The sequence below is a fragment of the Zychaea mexicana genome (genome assembly GCF_025766255.1).
Source record: "Zychaea mexicana strain RSA 1403 chromosome Unknown BDB00scaffold_29, whole genome shotgun sequence".
NCBI classification, from domain to species: Eukaryota; Fungi; Mucoromycota; class Mucoromycetes; order Mucorales; family Lichtheimiaceae; genus Zychaea; species Zychaea mexicana.
The window spans coordinates 108,997-128,203 of record NW_026516692.1 but is presented as its reverse complement, the minus strand read 5'-3'; the positions used below and the strand labels follow the sequence as shown (position 1 = coordinate 128,203).

The 19,207-nt window shown below is 40.7% G+C and overlaps 6 protein-coding genes across 6 annotated transcripts; 4 read left to right on the top strand and 2 right to left on the bottom strand.

The window, feature by feature from the left end:
- Positions 1-2,422: 2,422 nt before the first annotated feature.
- Positions 2,423-3,175, top strand: BDB00DRAFT_871551 (uncharacterized protein; the record flags this gene model as incomplete). Its single annotated transcript, XM_053126842.1, has 3 exons — positions 2,423-2,663; positions 2,965-3,021; positions 3,093-3,175. The coding sequence occupies 3 exons, from the start codon at positions 2,423-2,425 to the stop codon at positions 3,173-3,175; spliced, it is 381 nt and encodes a 126-aa protein (XP_052980494.1).
- Positions 3,176-3,444: 269 nt separating this feature from the next.
- Positions 3,445-3,624, top strand: BDB00DRAFT_738493 (uncharacterized protein; the record flags this gene model as incomplete). The annotated part of the gene is made up of 1 exon (XM_053118426.1): positions 3,445-3,624. A coding segment is annotated over one exon (180 nt), but the record flags the coding sequence as incomplete, so codon positions are not given.
- Positions 3,625-12,977: 9,353 nt separating this feature from the next.
- Positions 12,978-14,290, bottom strand: BDB00DRAFT_819322 (uncharacterized protein). The gene is made up of 5 exons (XM_053123220.1): positions 14,186-14,290; positions 13,899-14,080; positions 13,454-13,764; positions 13,317-13,378; positions 12,978-13,245 (listed from the first exon to the last, which is right to left on the bottom strand). The coding sequence occupies exons 1-5, from the start codon at positions 14,243-14,245 to the stop codon at positions 13,201-13,203; spliced, it is 660 nt and encodes a 219-aa protein (XP_052980492.1). The 5' UTR covers positions 14,246-14,290; the 3' UTR covers positions 12,978-13,200.
- Positions 14,291-14,532: 242 nt separating this feature from the next.
- Positions 14,533-16,280, bottom strand: BDB00DRAFT_317557 (uncharacterized protein). The gene is made up of 3 exons (XM_053116911.1): positions 16,021-16,280; positions 15,793-15,910; positions 14,533-15,715 (listed from the first exon to the last, which is right to left on the bottom strand). Exons 2-3 carry the CDS (start codon positions 15,845-15,847, stop codon positions 14,865-14,867), a joined length of 906 nt encoding a protein of 301 aa, XP_052980491.1. The 5' UTR covers positions 15,848-15,910; positions 16,021-16,280; the 3' UTR covers positions 14,533-14,864.
- Positions 16,249-17,700, top strand: BDB00DRAFT_317539 (uncharacterized protein). Its single transcript, XM_053116910.1, has 3 exons — positions 16,249-16,509; positions 16,628-16,964; positions 17,082-17,700. Exons 1-3 carry the CDS (start codon positions 16,507-16,509, stop codon positions 17,540-17,542), a joined length of 801 nt encoding a protein of 266 aa, XP_052980490.1. The 5' UTR covers positions 16,249-16,506; the 3' UTR covers positions 17,543-17,700.
- Positions 17,701-18,552, top strand: BDB00DRAFT_317522 (uncharacterized protein). Its single transcript, XM_053116909.1, has one exon. It carries the CDS (start codon positions 17,859-17,861, stop codon positions 18,456-18,458), a length of 600 nt encoding a protein of 199 aa, XP_052980489.1. The 5' UTR covers positions 17,701-17,858; the 3' UTR covers positions 18,459-18,552.
- Positions 18,553-19,207: the final 655 nt, after the last annotated feature.

Below are 19,207 nucleotides of genomic sequence, written 5' to 3'. Positions count from 1 at the left end.
TTTACGTTTGCTTCTTTCATACGAATGTCTTCATCTTTTGGCTTTTCTATCAGCATTGGGCAAGCCGACGAAGGTTCATTGGATACTGCATGTTTTAAGTACTCACTATGAGTCGCAATCGCCTCAACAACAAACTCATCCTGATCAACAATGTACTCCATGGGTTCAGGGCCGCCATTCTCATCAACGACATTTCCTTGTCCGTCTTCAAATAAATATATACTCATGCTTAATTGTAAAAACTGGAAGAAGAAAAAAAATCACCACTCTGAAGAAAAGGTCTGATTTTATATTTTTTCCAGTGCCAGAAACCATGGTGATACGAAATCATTCTCAAAAGCACACGACACGGTTTCTAAAAATACGACTTTCCTTTTTGAACATGCGATATTGATGTTGATCACACAACGACATCGATTTTCATTAGCTGGTGACATCATTTTTGACTGAGTGCGACATTGCTTGTTAGAAGCACTGTACAGTGCTTCCAAAAAGTAATGTCACAACTAATCAAAATCAATGTCACAGGCCAATTAAAATTAATGTCATTGGCTAATCAACAACAATGTCACAGGCCAATAAAAATCAATCCCAGAAATAGAAACCCCGTGTTTTTGCTTAGAAATCACGTCGTCATAATTCTTGGCACCAGAAGAGTATAAATACAGAGTGAATATTTTTTTCTTGTTTCCAATACTTTATACAATCTAACATGAGCACAATATTTTTATATGAAGATGGACATGGAAATGTTGTTGATGAGAAAGGTGGTCCTGAGCCCATGGATTACATTGTTGATGAAAATGAATTAGTTGTTGAGACACTTGCTACTTATAGTGAATACATGAAAACTGCGTCCTCTAGTGAATCTTCCTTGACTTCTCCAATGTTGATAGAAAAGCCAAAAGATGAAGATATTCGTATGAAGGAGGCAGATGTAAAACGGAGTTATGTGCGTTATACGGTCCAGGATAAAGCTCGGTTTTTCGATCTGAAGATTGAAAAGTGTATGAGTGCATCAGCTGCAGCGAAGCAGTTGCGTATTCACATTCGAACAGCGTACAGATGGGTCAAGCAGTATAATATGCATCCTGATAGCATTTTTGACAATATTAAAAAAGTAGGTCGAAAATGTATCCTTACGGAAGATCATAAAATGACTGTTATCTACTTCATTGATGCTAATCCATCCGCTTCTGTCGTTGAAGTGACCGAGCATATGTTGAAGCAATTTCATGATCTTAAAGTTTCTCGCAGCACTGTTTATAACTTTATGAAAAGTGAAAGCAACCTTTCGTTGAAGAAAGCAGATTTCCACTCTATTGAAAGAAACAGTCCAGCAAAGATCGATGAGCGATACAATTGGGTTTGCAAATGGGAAAATACAGAAATGAATTTCCTGACGAATTGCGTGTTTCTTGACGAGTCTGCTTTTGACATAAATATGAAACGTTCAAGAGCTTGGTCCAAAAAAAGCACACGTGCCATTGTTACCCGACCTACAACGAGAGCAAATACAACGTCTATACTGGGTGGTATCTCAGCAGCAGGTTTGATTACGGTTGCCGTAAAAAAACTAAAACCTGCGAAGAAGAGAAAAGCCGATGGATATATAAGCTCAGGAACTGTGACAGGTCACTATATCAGTTTCTTAAAAACGACTCTAGATGAAATGGACAAGCATCCTCACATGAAAGGCCACCATGTAGTCATGGATAATGCGCCCATTCATACGCATGAAAACATGAGGAAGTATATTGAGTATCGAGGTTATAAATGCGTGTATCTTCCTACTTACTCCCCTGAGCTTAACCCAATAGAACAACTCTGGGCAGTGGCAAAGAGTAAGGTTAAGCGTCATAGGTTTTTACAGGAGGACACATTATCAAAAAGAATCACGGAAGCCTGCAACAGTGTGGAGAAAAGTCACTTAAAATGTTTCGTTTCGCATTCTTACAAGAGTTGGGATAAATGCCGAAACAGAGAATCCATGTAATGACTATCGATAACAGTAAGATTGCAAGAGGTAAGTAACAATGGTTTCAAAAAATGCAAAAAAAAAAGGATAAAGGTATGAAAGGTGGATGAAGGTCTCTGCTAAAAGGTGGCAGGTCTCTGCTGAAAGGAGAGGTAGCAGGTTGCAAAAAAAAGTGGCAGGTTTCTACTAAAAAGTGGCAGGTCTCTGCTAAAAAGTGGCAGGTCTCTGCTGAAAAGTGACAGGTCTCTGCTAAAAAGTGGCAGGTCTCTGCTAAAAGGTGGCAGGTCTCTGCTGAAAGGTGGCAGGTCTCTGCTGAAAAGTGGCAGGTCTCAGCTAAAAAGTAGCAGGTCTCTGCTGAAAGGAGAGGTGGTGGGTTGCAGAAAAAAAAAAGACACGCCTTTTTTGTCCCCCCTTTTTTGTTTCATTTTGTTTCTTGTTTACAAAATGATCACACTTGGGCAAGCGTCATGCATGGTGCTCGACATGGTGCCTACTGACGAAAACAGGAAAAAGGCCGTTGACTTCATGGCAGCGTCACCATTTAAAGTGACTTATACAAGTACCAAAGGCCATTTTGAACCTTTTGCATTAGCCAAAACAATCATCGCGAAAAATCCATACAAGTACAAAATTTACCCAGCAACACCTCCAACAAGTCCAGAACAATCTGATACAGAAGACAGCGGTAAGTGAAGGTGTAGTTCATATGAACACTGTTCATGAGGCACTTGTAGACAAGCGTTTAGAATAACTACCGTTATTCTAGGGTTTAGACTACCGTCTCAATGACCAGCTACCCACGTCATCAAAAATCAAAGATTTTCTCTGACCACCCCTAACTATATTGATCATTCTTTATTATTTAATAATAAAACTTAAAAACTAAATATATAAAATAAATTAAAAATTAATAAATTAATAAACTATTAAACAGCCTACTATCAACGAAATATTGATACATTTACATTTGTTTTGGTACCCTGTAGACTCAAATGCATTGGAAACAAAAAGTGTGAGCAGCTCTTCTTCTGAGGAATCACAGTGTAAAACAGGCATATTAAAAAAATGGTTATTTTTTCATGACTTATGCGTGCAATTTACTTATTTTTATTAGCTAATTACTCTACCGATGGTGTTGTCAAGGTGGCCAAGCTTTTATTTACCAAAGAGGATGTTGGCTCGGCCGAACTTTACTAAACAAGTTTTAACACAAAGAAGCAGATATACCACGCTGTTGAGAAAGAGTTACCAAACCTGAATAACGCGATGACTTTTCAGCAGTTCAACTTGTTACTGAACAAGCATCAGGATCATTTTGGAAAATCTTTTTCAAAAATAGTGAACAGTGCAAAGGTTCGGGGACGAGAGCTTTTTTTTCTTTAAACCATGCGCGCACGGTAAGTATCACGATCACTTCAAAAACTTTGTTTAATCATTCGAGTTTATTCACAGGAATCATCAAAGAAAAATCCAACTCATTCAAGTTGCACATTCGGGCATTAAAGGCGAATTGGGCCAATATAGGCTACGTCAGAAAGTCACCCGGCAACGAAGACAAAGCAACAAGAGCACGGCTGATTACGTGCATGGCTCAGTGGCTCAAACAGCAATGTTATTGTCGAAAGATTTTTGCGTCAGATGGCACCAAAGCCAACAAAGGCATTCTGGCCCGCGACAGCATTGGCGGATCACAGCATTGCGATGGGAACACACAAGGTAACTTAGAAGTCAATGATATGGCTATCGAACATTTATTTTTTTCTTGCTAGATATGTTTTCCTACATGGCCGCAACCACCAGAAAAATTCGTTTGTGCGTGATTGATTATGCTGGCTTGTCAACCGATCCCGATGATGTTAAAAGAATGCTAACGTAAGAGGTGGAAACTATGAACCAAAATACACTTACTCAGACACAATTTCTAGGCTGAACAAGAATATCAAGGAATTAGCGATCGTACATCCAACGAGCATCGAGATTCTTACACAATACGAATTAGAAGATCCCTCTGTGTTAAGCAAGTTCAAATGCCGTAAAGGACAAGTGCATCGATCGAAATAAAGCTACGTTATGATTTTTGACGCCAAAAAAACAGCAGGTCAAAGTAGTAGATGACGCAGTTAAATATCATTTCATCCATTGCATTTGAAAACAATATGTCGTATCAGTGGTTAAAAGAAGTGCATTAGATAGATGCGCAGTTCATTGATGGAAGGAAAGTATGCTCTTTAAAATGATTGTGTGTTGCTTGAACAAGAAATCTATAGGTCGGGCAATGGCCCCCAATTTGGGTATTTACAAACGTAAAATTATTCTGTATACGATTTTTCACAAGCGACAATTTGATACAAAAAAGACAAAAAGAAAATGTTGATTGCAGTCATACACTTTAAATTTTCAGATTGAAAAACCTAGCTTTATACTGGACTGTATAACGCACATAGATTGAAGTTAAAAATACAGCACAGATATTTGTGTAACTAGAGTATGCCATTTTTAAACTCAATTACTTCCTTATATAAAATTGAAAAAGTAATTAATATATAAAATATATTATGATATTAGAGCCATATAAAAATTTACAAAAGATTTTTAATAATGAGAATGAAGCAATCAAATATTTATTAGACCAGGACATAATAAAAAAACCTGATTCATGTATAAATTGTTTAAGAGAAATGCAATATTATGAAAATAAAAAGATATTCCAATGTAAGAATTATAAATGCAGAAAAAAGATTTCAATATTTACTAATACAATTTTTTACAAAATGAAATTACCAATAAATAATATATTGCATTTAGCATATGAATTTATAAAAAAAACACCTAGAAAAAGTATATCAGCATCATTACAAATATCAAAACCAACAATTATAGAATATTATAAATTATTTAGAGAGATTATGTCAAAACAAAATAATAGAAAATTTAAGAAAATTGGTGGAAAAAATGATATTGTTGAAATTGATGAGTCAATGAGTGCAAAGAGAAAATTTCATAAAGGTCATAGAGTAAAAGGAACTTGGATTGTTGGAGGTATTAGTAGAAAAACAAGAAAAGTTTTTATGATTCCTGTAAAATGTCGGAATTCTGAAACACTTATCAAATTAATCAAAAAGAATGTTATATCAGGAACTACTATATATACAGATTGTTGGAAAGGTTATAATCAATTAAAATATCACAAATATTTACATAAAACAGTTAACCATTCAAAATTTTTTAAAGATCCAAAAACAGGTGTACATACTAATACTATAGAAGGTATATGGAATGGTTTAAAAATGAGTATACCCTATAGAAATAGAACAGAAAAGGGTATGATACAGCATATTATTGAATATCAATAGAGAAGAAAAAATAAATTAGAGAATAATTGGATTGAATTTATTAAATTATTTAAAAATTGAATTTATTATATCATTAAAAATAAAGATGAAAATAAAGATGTATAAATTGAAGCGTATTTTCAAATTTCATTTGAGATTAATATAAGACCTGGTTATGTCAATAAACTGGCCTATTTAATACATAATGATTCTATAATATACTTAATAGACCTAGATATTATAGTATGAATGGAATTAGATAATATTTTTATATTATTTTATAACTAAAAAAATAAAAATTGAAATTTATTATATAATAAAAATAAATTGTATAAAAACATTTATATATTTAGTATGGAGGACATTTTTGATTTCATTGTCAATGAGAAATTTAAATATAATATTAAAAGAAGTATTTTTATAAAGAATATAAAAAAATATGATATAGAAGAATTCAAAATTAAACAAAAAAATGGGCACTTTGAAGTATTTATGAAGAAATCAGGATCCAAGAAAAAAATAAAAAAAGTTTATGAATTTTGTACATATAAAAATAAAAATATTATAAAACGTAAAAATAATAATAAAGAAATTGAAGATGATTTAGTGCTTAATTTTAAAAAGGCAAAGATAAATTAATTTCTGTGCCATATTCTTAAAGATATCCACGCACATATTCTCGTTTTGGCTTTGACTCCTTCATATGAATATCTTCATTTTTTGGCTTTTCTAACAACATTGAGCAAGTCAGAGAAGATTCATTGGGGACAGCATTTCCTAAGTACTCTGTATGAGTGGCAATAGTCTCAACAATAAATTCACTCTGATCAACAATGTAGTCCATGGGCTCAGGACCACCATTCTCATCAATAACATTCCCGTGTCCGTCTTCATATAGAAATATTGTACTCATGTTAAATTGTAAAGTATTGAAAAAGAAAAAATACCAGAAGAAAAAATACTCACTGTCTTATATATTTTTCAGGTGCCAAGAATCACGACGTGATTTCTAAGACGACGAGTGACTTCTCTAAGAATATGAAATTGATTTTAATTGGCCTGTGACATCAATTTTGGTTAACCAATGACATCGTTTTTAATTGACCAATGACATTGATTTTGTGTTTTGTCGAGGATCGGAAATGGGACGAGATAATTCGTGAGACTCTTAACGGTCAAGTTTTTATTATGAGAGAAAGAGAGAGTTCCAAATATTCTTATTACTAGTTATTCATATAAAGAAATTGTCTTTGTGGAACTGAGTTGATGTCCCGATCCTCTGGATACAACATCACCCCCCACCAGGCTGTATGCCGTTGGTAAAGGATTCAGAGGATTTTGAGGGCATGATGTTATAACCGGACCGATCATCTACGTTGTTTCTTGTTCTGTGATGCTACCCGCTGACTGTTTCTTGTCCGTTTCTGTTTATGGACAGAGGGCGGTGCTTGGCCTAAGCGATTCCAATAATCACTGATGGATTGAGGGTCATCGAAATTTTGTGATGGTTCCCAAGAATCATGATCTCTGGTAAAGCCTTTCCAGCGTACTTTGTATTCGTATTGGCCTTTGTTCTTCCTGTGTTGGAGAATCGAATAAATGTGATAGCGGCGTTCTTTTTTCGATGCCTTTTGATCGCTATTAAGAATGGCTGCTTTTAATTGAGATGGTGCATAATTCTTTTCTTCAAGATCTCCATCAAGTGCTCGTACCACATATGAGCCTCCGCGTGTTTGTCGCACGACTTCATATGGTCCCACATAATCGGGGTCGAGTTTGTTTTTCTTTTCCTTGTTGATTGCCATCACATAACTTTTTGGTGGGAAATAACCAAGCGGTGTTTAGCATCGAATTTTTCTTTGCGCTTAGCGTTTGTTTTGATTGTGCGTTCTGCAATCGCTGGATATACTATATCGTTGATCTTTTTGAAGTGTTCCTCAATTTCTTTTGGAGTGAGGCGCTGCTTTGGCTTATCTTTTGTTAATCTTTAAAATCATTCAGTTGGCGTCCAAACATCAATGCAAATGGTCGGGATTCATGTCTCTCCAGAACTTTGTTGTTCAAGGACAGTTGTACACCTGGTACTGCACGATCCCAGTCTTTTGTCGCACCTTTAATAGACTTCTTTATGCCTATGATGGACTTTTTGACCCATGCTTCAGCAGTTCCATTGCCTCTAGGGTGGTATTGTGTGCTGAATTGATGATTAAAGTGGGCGCTCAATGCCAGTTCTTACATAGGCAGATTGATGTTCTCCGTACCATTGTCGGATTGGAGTTTACGAGGTATTCCAAACGTACTAAATACATCAATCAAGACCTTTGTTATTGTCTCTCCTTTCTTGTCTGGAATAGGACGGAGTAAACAAAAACGTGTGCAGATGTCAACAAGAACCAGGAGGTACCGATTGTTTTGCAGAGAGGTGGTAAATTCACCAGCTAAGTCTAATGCCCAATGATCTCCAGGAATTTCTGCCGTGATAGATCGTAATGGATGGTAACCTTTGATGGCTATGTTAAACTTTTGACATTCTGAGCATGATTTGACAAGTGCTACAGCCTCTTCTTTCATGGCAGACCAGCGTAGTCCTTGTGAATGAAGATCTTTGATAATGGCGGTGGCACCAAAATGTCCCAGGAGGTGGGGAGATTCTAGCAATTGTTTCCTTTCCTCTTCTGGTGGTGTAACCATCTCATCATCGGGTGTTCTGGCAAAGCGGCTAATGTGCGACTTGGGAGTCAGCAAAGCCTGTCCATCACCCCTCGCCAGCGTTTGTTCCGTTGGAGGAAATAAGCGTGAAAGACGATCAGGGAGGACATTATGTATACCAGGAAGATATATTACTTCAAAGCTGTAAGATAAGATGCGATCAAGCCATTTGGTGAGCATAGGATTGAGCTCCTTTTGCGAATGCAGATACACCAAAGCTTTGTGGTCAGTATAAAGCTTGAAATGGTTGCCCCATAAATAAGTATGGAATTTGTTTAAGGCAAATATAATTCCAACCAATTCACGTTTGGTGATATGATAGTTATATTCGGCTTTTGTTAAAGAACGAGCCATAAAGGAAATATACTTCTTCTTGCCATCTTGTTCCTGCCATAAAACAGCGCCGAGGCCTTGATTGGAGGCGTCTGTAGCCACAAAGAAGGGTTTATGGAAATCGGGCTGATGCAGGACGGGAGATTTGCGTAAGATGGTTTTTAATATTTCGAAGAGTTCCTGATGGTGTTTTGACCATACTGGGGTTAAGTCATCATATTTCCGTAAGGCGTTTAATGGAGCCATCAATCGGGATAGATTGGGAATATATGTGCGGAAGAAATTTAGGATACCAGCAAATCTTTCAATATCCTTGCCAGTGCGTAATTGGGGCCATTGCTCTATGTTGGCAAGTTTACGGTCATCAGGTGTAATACAACCTTCAGCTACTCGATGGCCTAGCAAATATACAGATTTCATGCCAAAGGCGCATTTGCGGCTGTTGAGCTCGAGATTAGCCTGAGTAAGCCGGTGGATGACTTCTTGGACATGCTGGACATGCTCGCAAGATTATTTGAGTAAATAATGACATCATCAATGAAAAAAGTGGTAAAATTGCCTTCAATCTGATCCATCAATTTTGCCATGACTCTAGAATATTTCTGGCTGAGCGTCTTAATTCCGAACGGACTTCCGATATGCATGTAGGCCTTGCCGTTGGGAGCAGTAAAAGAAGTTTTGATGGCGTCGGGCTCATGTATCCTGAGTTTGTTAAAAGCTGCAGTGATATCAAGAGTGGTAAAGACACGTGCGTGGCCAATTTTGGCTAGTACGGATTCCAGAAGAGGTAGCTGAAAATAATCTTCTGGGAGCAAAGCATTCAATGCTCGTGTATCCAAACAAACACGCGAGCCTATTCTTCTGCCTTCAGCATCCTTCTTAGGTGCGACAGTAAGAGGGTTATTCCAACGATGATCACGTACATCTGATGGAACTAGTTTGGTAATACCATCTGCTTCCCATTGTTTAATTGCTTCTTCCACAATAGGTATGTCATTGTGTGCAAGTTTATATTGTCGGCGATAGGCGAATTCACCAGAGGGAGTAGGTAAATGCACTACAGCTTCCGGAAGGGACAAAAAGCATCCTTGGGGATTTGCCGGTTTTCCTCGAGATAAGGTTCAATGGCATTCAAGAATTGCTGATGTTCTTCCGGTGTACCTGCAGGTGATTGGTTGGGTAAAGGTAAGGCATGTTCGGGATCCGCGTATTCTTGCGGTTCTCTTCTGTCCTCAAAAGAGTGAACTAAACCTGTATAGCCAATTCCAAATGCAGGCATCAGATCGGAGCCAATGCTGACCATATGGTTACGAGCTAAAGGCATGGCTTCGAAGCTGTATGTTATAGTGCAACCATTGTATGTGACGGCTAACTCATCAGTACAAGCAATACGGGGACAATTTGAACCATCGGCTAATCCAATATTTGCAGCTTCTGAAAGAGATTTTATTTTAATCTGATGCTTGTTGCAAAATTCAGGGTGGATTGCTGAAAAATTGGCACCTGGATCCAAGATAGCCCAGACCTGTTGGTTCTGTATGGTTACTGGAATTAGTGTTTCGTCATCATAGATGGGTTTTCCCTTTTCGACACTGGTCATTCGAGAAAACTTACAAGGTTCTGAGTTATTGGGAGCATCTCCGCTGTTGTCTTGTATATTGTTTTCTTCTATGGCTCTTCGGACTGCACGTTTGGCAGAGCGCGCAAGAAATTGTTTTCTGCGATCATGTGTCTTCTTTGATTGCCGTTGAGCAAAAGAGCTGCTGCCACTGCTACTGCTGGTGCTGCTGGAGCTGCTGCTACCAGTGTCCTTTATGTGTTCATGTCGGGGACCGAACTCAACGAAAAAGCCACGGTGTTGGCAAATTCGACACCAGTTGATCTGAGTCGGCGCGACGGACTTGGCCTCAGGTTTCCTGTGGAACGATTCGGTCTTATGGGCTTTGGACCGCGACGAATCGTGCTGACGGTGCTCGGATGTGAGCGATCGCTTGCCTTTACCTTTCAGGTTGGGCAAAGCCATTATGTGTAAGCTAATGCGATCCACGTCAACAGGCCATTCATTGCCATAGTTTTGTGATAACCAGGCCTCAGCTTGCAAGCGGGAGTCTTCTTGCATGTTCAACAAAAAGGTATCAAACACCGCTTCGTCCGTACTTTTGTAGTACGAACTGTGCAGAAGCTGCTGGAAGCGCCGGACGTAATTGTCGAGGCCTTCAAAATCGCCTTGTCTGCAAAGCAAGACTTGACGATTGCTTTGGCGCTTTTGAACAGCTGTGTCATAAATGGAGATCAGCACGTCTTTGGCCTGACTCCAAGTTGCCTTAGCAATGCCTCTACTAGAAAGGTGCTTGGTCAACTGATCACGCTGCGACTGATTTAAAGCTTGTTGGATCAGTCGGCGCCAGTGGGACTCAATATCCATGTTGTGGACCGTGATTGACGTTTCGAAGTCTTTGGTCCACGCTTCTGCTGAAGAGAAGGTTATGGTGGCCCGTTTACTGCCATGAGGGAGACCATGCAGCTGCAAGTACGGCAAAGACTTGGGTACTGGCTGTGGCAACTCTTTGACACGCGCGTGCTGAGAACCGTACTTCTCCGTGGTCCAGAACAAAGGTTCATTTGGATACACACAGTTGAAGGTACGTCTCACTTCTTCGAGCTCAGCATTGTTTGCTTTACTGGCCGCGAGAAGGGCACTGCGGTTTGTGTGGTCATCACTGACAAGAGAACGACCAATTTGCTGGGCAAGGATCGCCTGCTTTCCCAAGAGGACCTTCATAGCTGATTTGGCTACCTGCAAGGGGTCAGCGTGAATGGATTCTAAAGAACCCGGCTGTGCCAGTGGCATTTCGACATCATCCTCTGCTACTAGCTGGGAGCCAGCAACGGAACGTGACGACACATCCTGAAGAGAATGCTCTTGAACGTGGGTGCCAGGCGCGGGGAACTGTAAGTTCTCTGCAGCAATAGCCACAGACCGCACATCTGGCTGACCAGCGGTGGTGCTCGCCACGCTCAAAGCATCACCTTCGTTGTCGAGGTTCAGCCTTTGCATGAGGGGCGGCAATTGTTGGATGTTTTGCTGCTGTTGCTCTTGCTGCAACGCAGTGTGAGGAGGCAGGAGCGGCACGAATTGCGGTTGCTGCTGTTGTTGACCAAGTTGTTGCAGGCCAAAAAGCTGCTCGAGCTGTTGCTGCGAAAGTTGTTGCTGTTGCTCAAGTTGTTGAATGAGCTGCTGCTGCTGAGCAAGCTGCAGTTGCGACACTTGTTCAGCCATCTGTTGTTGCTGCTGAAGTTGGTCTTGCTGTTGTTGTTGTTGGGCTTCGACTACAACGGAGGTAGCGAGCGAGGGCGACGAGATGGGTCCGTTGGTAGGAGTGGTGGTGTTGGTGGCGACAAGTTGGTTGACGTTCATCATAGTGATAGTAGTAGTTGTTGTAGTTGTGGTTGTTGGTGTTGGTGTTGGTGTTGGTGTTGTAGATGTGGTGAGAATTCACGAAAAAAAATGTTTTGTCGAGGATCGGAAATGGGACGAGATAATTCGTGAGACTCTTAACGGTCAAGTTTTTATTATGAGAGAAAGAGAGAGTTCCAAATATTCTTATTACTAGTTATTCATATAAAGAAATTGTCTTTGTGGAACTTAGTTGATGTCCCGATCCTCTGGATACAACATTTTGGTTGGCTGTGACATTACTTCTTGGAAGCACTGTATTTGTGGCTAGAAAGGTGTTGTTACACAGATAGAGCCATGTACATTCCCAAACGACGCGTACTACTGTGCCACTCTTCGCACCTGAAGGTTCCTTGATCCTCCGACTTCTTTTTGACACAAATTATCATCGTTGCTGCGTACCAGCCTGAGTGCTTGTAAACATCTCCAGGGATGCCTCGGCTTGCAGTTCATCTTATAGACATTCCGCTATGTATGACTACATAAAGAGATGGTACACTTGATCTTACGAGGAAGAAAACATGCGCCAAAAGACTGAAGCCGATCATCGTTGATCAGAGGCATCAAAAAGAAAAGGGGTTTGTATATATTTATTGTAATAGCACCAAAACCAGACTAGTATGTACTGCCCTAGCACACGAAATCCCCTTTACACAAAGTTTTTTGCCACCTTGAAAAGTTAACTTGCGTGCTCTCCCTGTACACGGCGAAGAAGACCGGCTCTAACTCAGAAACGTAAGAAGCAAGCTTTCTCATAACGAGCATACCAAAATTGAGTGCTAGTAATATACTTATTGGAGATCGCTGAATTGATCCATAAGGATTATCAGCTTAGTATCAAAAACTATCTTCGCCCTCTTTTGTTGTGCCTAAATGGTTGCTCTGAAACGCGCTACAAGGTTCCAAAAGTCTCAAAGACTATCTTGACGTATGGATAGTATGGCGAAATCCATTCTGATGCGTAGAACTTAGAAATTCCAAGGGAACAAAATTTAAGATGTCTACGCTGTTTGTAATCCAGATAGTTCTGATAGAAGATCACATATGTACTACGGATAATGCAACAGTTGAGGTAGTATAAGTGTCAGTGAGGCAGAAGTCGTTTAACAGTTGAAAGTGAACGCAATTGCCATAGTTCTATCGGCAAAGCACCCACAAAGTCGATGATTATAGTTACAATAAGTTTGGTACAATCGCTGCTGGTTTAGGACATTTACTTGGCGCGATTTTGTGGTGGTCAGTATGTGTCGATGCTACCATCTGGCAGACATGTAATACACCCTTTCCCCTCTGCGATTTTTCTATGGACCCGATCACCACGATCAAGAAAGTAAAAATTTTAAAGAAATATAGGAAGGGATATCCAAACCACCAATGTCATGCAAGTTTATTTATTCATCATCCTCATCCTCGTCATTTTCTCTGAATCTTGGGTTCTGCATACAGTAGAGATTGGATTCTGGTTAGTGACCGAATTGTTACCAAGACAAGTGGGTATACTGTTTACCTGTTCCTTTAATCGCTTTCGTTCTGGATCATCCTCCGAATCACGCTCACGTTTACGTGATCCTAAACGTATTTAAGTGAGTATATTGTAAAAATATAAAGTATTCTTCTTTTTTTTTCCATCCAAGATTTTTTTACCTGAAATATCCTGAATACGATTCTTATACTGCTCTGCACCGGATGGAATCTCCTTGATAGGTTCATACGTCTCCTTCAGCTTCTGTTCACGCTCACGCTCAAGTTGGAGTCTCATGCGATGACCCCATCCACCACGACCTGGATCGAATTCAGTGCGGTACTCGTCACGTACTTGACCACCACTCTTGCCACGGCCAAACTGTCTTCCTTCTTTAAAGCCAGGGTCCAAATCACAACGTATCACACGCTCATCCAACTTTGTACCATTGACGTATTTCATGCAGTCTAACGCGTCAGTACGATGATAGTATCTTTTTTTTTTAACAGAAAAAAAATAGTGTTGTTAGCTTTTGTATTTGCCTAAACCCTTATATATATCTGTGTAAAATTGGTTTGCCGTGTCGCGTTGGAAACGGTCGCAATAAAAGGAAAAAAAAAAACTTACTCAACAAAGCAAAATCCACAAGGTGTCTTTTGGTTTCGATCCAAGCCCATAATGATACGCTTGATTTCGCCACATTTTGAAAACAGCTCATAGATTTGTTCCTCAGTTGTATAAAATGACAGATTGCCGACGTATAGTGTGGCGGTCGCGGTCAGATCGTCCACGAACTGATTAGACGATCCCTATCAAAAGAAGGAAAAAACCGTGTGTTGTGGCATTGTTAGATTCAAAGGCGTTGGTTGAAATCGTTTTGGGAGTTGAAGGTAGGTGAAGGAGTTCCTTCATACTTGGTAGAGCTGATCGCGATATGTTGAAGGAACAGCTAACGAATTAACGATGGATGTCATGTGTGTATTATGCTTTTGGTCGATAATAAGAGAGACAAAGAGAAAATCAAACTTGTATATTTTTGACTTACCCAATTTAGTCCGCTACTCCCTTGGATTTACAATGCCTATCCCTCTCACGAAAAAGAAGTGATATAAGGCTGGAGAAGCATAAACAAGTTGATATGGGTACTCTTCATGTATATGCTTACTCTTGTCAGCAGCTATGATGCAGTATATATTTATATCTCTACGTTGCAAGCTTCACCACGGCTAAAACGTGTTTAAGACAAATCAGACGCAACACACCGCATGTTAAATTAGCAATGGAATTTGCAAACATAAACTTCGTTATGAAGAAAAGTATGACAGTTTCTGGAAGCCATCGTGGACCTTTGTGTGTCGTATTGACATATATTAGATGATATGCTATTGCTGGACAGCGAATACATCTGTGAGATTGTATATATGAGGAAGTAAATGTGCTTGTTGCATGTCGCAACAGGTATAACGACCAGAGAGATTTATGTACAGAGAGACAAGTGGGACGTGGGGAAAGGAATGAGAGAATGCAGGGACATGTGTATATAGACAGCAGCTTTGTTGGTGATAAAATGTCGAAGGAAGAAGCCATCGCCTCCTATGCCTCCTCTTTTCTTAACCTTGGCTTTTTCACCGATGATGTTGTTGTTGTTGCTGCTGCTGTTGATGGAGGCATATCTTGTTTGAACTCACGCCACCAGTAATAAACTTGTGCTTGAGTGATATTGGCATCTGGATACTGCTGCTGAACATGCGCATGAATATCCTTAGCCGATCGACCCATGAACAATGCTTCCCTCTTTATCATTTCACGCACTTCATTGGGTGTTTTGCGAGACGGTTCCGGCGGTTCATGCCGTGTTTCATGCTGAATCGTCACATGTGCCTGTCTTGCAATCCGATCAATGCTTGCTGACAAGCGTCCTTTGCAGTCAAACCGTTTGCGGTATTTGCTTTTACGTTTTCGACTCACTGCCGGTATGGATTCATTCACTCTTGGTGCTTTTGCAAGTGCTGTGGATTGGGAACAGTTGGCATAGAAACTAGCCACACCTTTGCGTGCTGCGGATGAATTTACGGTTTTTAATATGTATTTGTACGTGTCGCACTCGCCCACTTTGTGACATATGAGTTTGGCAATATCCATATCGCTCAACAAAAGTAGTGGATCGTCTAGGCTGAGTCTGGCTTCGTAATGGTATCCTTCTGGTTGATGCATTGTCCATGTCGTAAAGTTTTCGTATAGCGTTTCGAGTGTTACGAGCGAGCTGCTACTACTTTTGTTGTTTCTGTTACTGTTGCCAGTAGTGTCGTTGTTGTTCAAGTCGAGGCTGCTGCCATTTCGTGTCACTGTGGATTGCTGTAGTACATTGGACGTAGAAGAAGAGTTCTGTCTTCGTTTGCGATTGGTTCGACATTTCTCACAAGTTTTGTAACTGCGCGTAGGTTCTATTGTTTCGCACCGATATACTTTAGGACTTTTTTTTTCTTTGAACAGATAACTATATCCAAAGTGTTTAACTTGCCTTGAAAATAACGATTCTCGCGTGTTTGTAAGCAATTTGAGCATACTTGAGACATTGTTGCGCTTTTGCTTTTTGAACAGAGAAAAAAAAACCAGAGAGAAAGCTATAAAGGGTGATCCTATAATTAGAAGACGTTCGGAAAGTCCGACCCGAAATGCGGACAAAGTGAGGAAAGAAAGAGCAAAGAAGACTATCATATTCTCTTATTCTTTGTCATGTGGGTGTTACCGTTTGTCGTTGGACTTTCAAGTCTCTTATGGCAGCAATCAAATGCATCTGGTGTGAAAAACATTGTAGTATTTGGCGATTCATATTCAGGTAAAAAGAAAAACTATACCGTAAAAGAAGAAAACGGAAGATCAGTTATGGTGAAAAGAACAAAGCTCATCCTCGTCACTGATCGGTTCAACTGGCTTTAATAAATCAAAGATGTCGGAAATTTGCAACGATTAAGTAACGGGCCATTTTGGAGCGAAAACCTAGCGGTTGGCTGGGATGCGTCTATATACAGTTTTGCATACGACGGGGCTGTGTGTGATAATGACTTATTCAGCAGCGACACGAGCGGGGCGATGCCAAGCATAAAGGACCAAATTGAAATGTATTATAACGAACACATGGACTTGGAGCCGAACGATACGGTCTATGCGTTCTGGATTGGATTGAACGATATCGATCTGGCATTCAAACAAGATAACACTACCAGCTTATTGGATGGTATAGTAGATTGTATTGGCACGCAAATGGTAAAAATGAATTCATGTATGAAAGGGGGGAAGGGGGGGGGTAGAAATTATTCCGGAACAGCTATAGATTGACTTTATACTTCAACCAGCGCAACGTTCGTAAAGTGTTTGGCAGCAATCGATACCTAGTGATCAACATACCACCTCTCGAAATGATGCCGTATTTCAACGGCGACGAGAAACGGAAAGCAGCAGCAGAGGAGCTGAATGATCAACTACTGAAAAGCGTCACCAGCATGAACAAGCATCACCGAGCGTTGGAAATGGATCTGGTGGATGTGCATGCGATGGTGGGTGACATGGTAGAAAAACCGAGCGAGTTTGGATTTAAGGATGCCAGCCATGCCTATTGGGAAGCGTGCCAAGGCCAATGTACGGATGACCTGGACGAATACTTGTGGTGGGACAAGGTCCACCTGACAGGAGGTAAATCCGAGTTGTGCTTGATAAGACAGATGAGAAGAAAAGTTGGAGAGAAGAGTGTTGTCCTTTCGCGACTTGTAATGATTTTAATCATCTGGAATGCGTGTCGTCATGTTATAGGCGCCCACCGTGCCATTGCCAATAGCATTCTGTTGTCAGGGTCACTTGAGCCCAAGGTCTCACTACCGTCGGTTGCCGAAGTAAAGAGCACGATCGAAGGGGACAAGCGATTCCAGTCACCTACATACACGCCACAAGCCAACACGGGCGTGATTGACAAAGTGGTCAAGGAAATTATGGATGCAAAGGCGACGGAACAGCCGGAACAGCCGCCGGCAGTAACGGATGATGATCGCAACGTGACGGAAGTGGAGGAGGAGGATGACGATCTCGACAGTGACGGGTCGTTCAGTCACATTTACTTTGTGGTGATGGTGACTGTTCTCTTGTGTATCGGGTTTGTCTGGTTTGCTCGGAGGCAAAAGCGATCTAGCAGGTTGGCAGCGTTATCCGGACTGGTCAAGAACAACGGTCGGGGACGGTTCACACCTCTTCAAAACATGGAATCCACCAATGCATAATGAACAACCCTACCTATTTTATACATACACACTTTTTGCATCATTCCTCATCTCTCTAGACCCAATAAAAAAAACACCCATCAGGTAAACAAAGGTTGTCATTGCAGAGAAAATAGAAGTTCAGGATCCACACACCAGCCGGAGTCATGCAGCATTTTGTTTGTCCCACGCAGCTGGATTTTGACAGTTGAGTGCAACAGCTGACAGGCCAACTCCCGAAAAAGGAAACTACCACCCTTTTCCATTATCTTATTATTCCTGTGGTCCTCTATTTTTCTTTCTTTCTTCCACTCAACCCGATTCAAAACACGCAGTCATGGATCAAGCAGCTTACTCAGAGTTCACCTTTGCAACAACAGAGCTCGTATTGAAGACCCAAGAGTTCTTCAAGACAGAGGACAAATGGCTCGACGATGAGGATCATAGCGCCAGCAGCAGCATCAAAAGCTATGACAATGATGACAATACCAGTAGTAGCCACTGCAGTCAGCATCGGAAGCTCAGCGACGAAGCCTACCAAGAACTGTTTGACGAAATAATTGACACAAGTCAATGCTGCTGCGAACAACACGATTCAAAGGTGACGATGCATGCGACGACATCAGTAAAAGAAGAGCAGCCGTCATTACCGCCATCCGATACCTCTATCAAACCCTCCATCATCATCATCACACCGCCTGCAACGCCTGTCGCGCACAGTACAATAGAGCAAGAAGACAGTCAATGCGTTGATGACACAGCAGAAGGAGAGCACGGCGTCATCTTGCGGCGAAGTGCACGCATAGCAGCAGCAGCACTTGAAAAACGTAACAGCTCTGGGTACGACAGCAGCAACAGTTACAACGTAAAGATAAAATCAGCTACGCGAAAGTTGTCACGAAAAAAACGCGTCAGTGAAAAAAAGAACAATGGATAGAAACTGCAGTGCTGCGCAGCATTACAAATCCCGATCGAGACGTCTTCAGCTCACCTGTCTCTGCTTTAATATACCCACCCCCCCCCCACCCGCCCTACCTTCCTACAATAGTACACATACTGTAAGCAAAAGCTAATAAAAAAATAACTTGCTCTTATACTCAAAGCCTATCGCGACAACAGTTTCTTCTTCAAAAAGTCTGATGGTGCACAAACAGGAAAAAAATGACTCGAGACCGGAAACTCATGCGCGGAAGATTGAGGCTCGTTCAGGTTGATCTGCTGACCGCCCTCCTTTCATCACCACTGCTTATTGCCAGTGAAGACTGTCATGTGCTGTCAATAGAAACTCAGATTTTTGGTTCTCTTTTTTTTTTTTTTGTTTGACCATGCGGCACATCAAAAGCTGTCAAAATGAGAGCACTCCTGTCGTTGGTCTCGCTTTTCTTCTTTGACGTTTTGTGTGAGTCCACGTTGGTCATCTCCGCTTTTATGCAACTACAGCTCCTCGAACGATCTTAACAAAACACCATTGTAAGTTGTCTTTAGCATTAAAATTGAGGCATGAGTGGGGGCACAGGGTGAATGACTGCAAAAAGTGATTCGATAAAGTGGCTGGGTTATAGTCTGTATACGTTCAGCTTACTTATCTATTGTCCTCACGGTTCACGCTCTAAAAGCTAATTCATTGTTGGCGGTGTCGTCAGTAGCAGGCTGATCGTAAGGACTTTGGGAAGAGGGACGATGTGT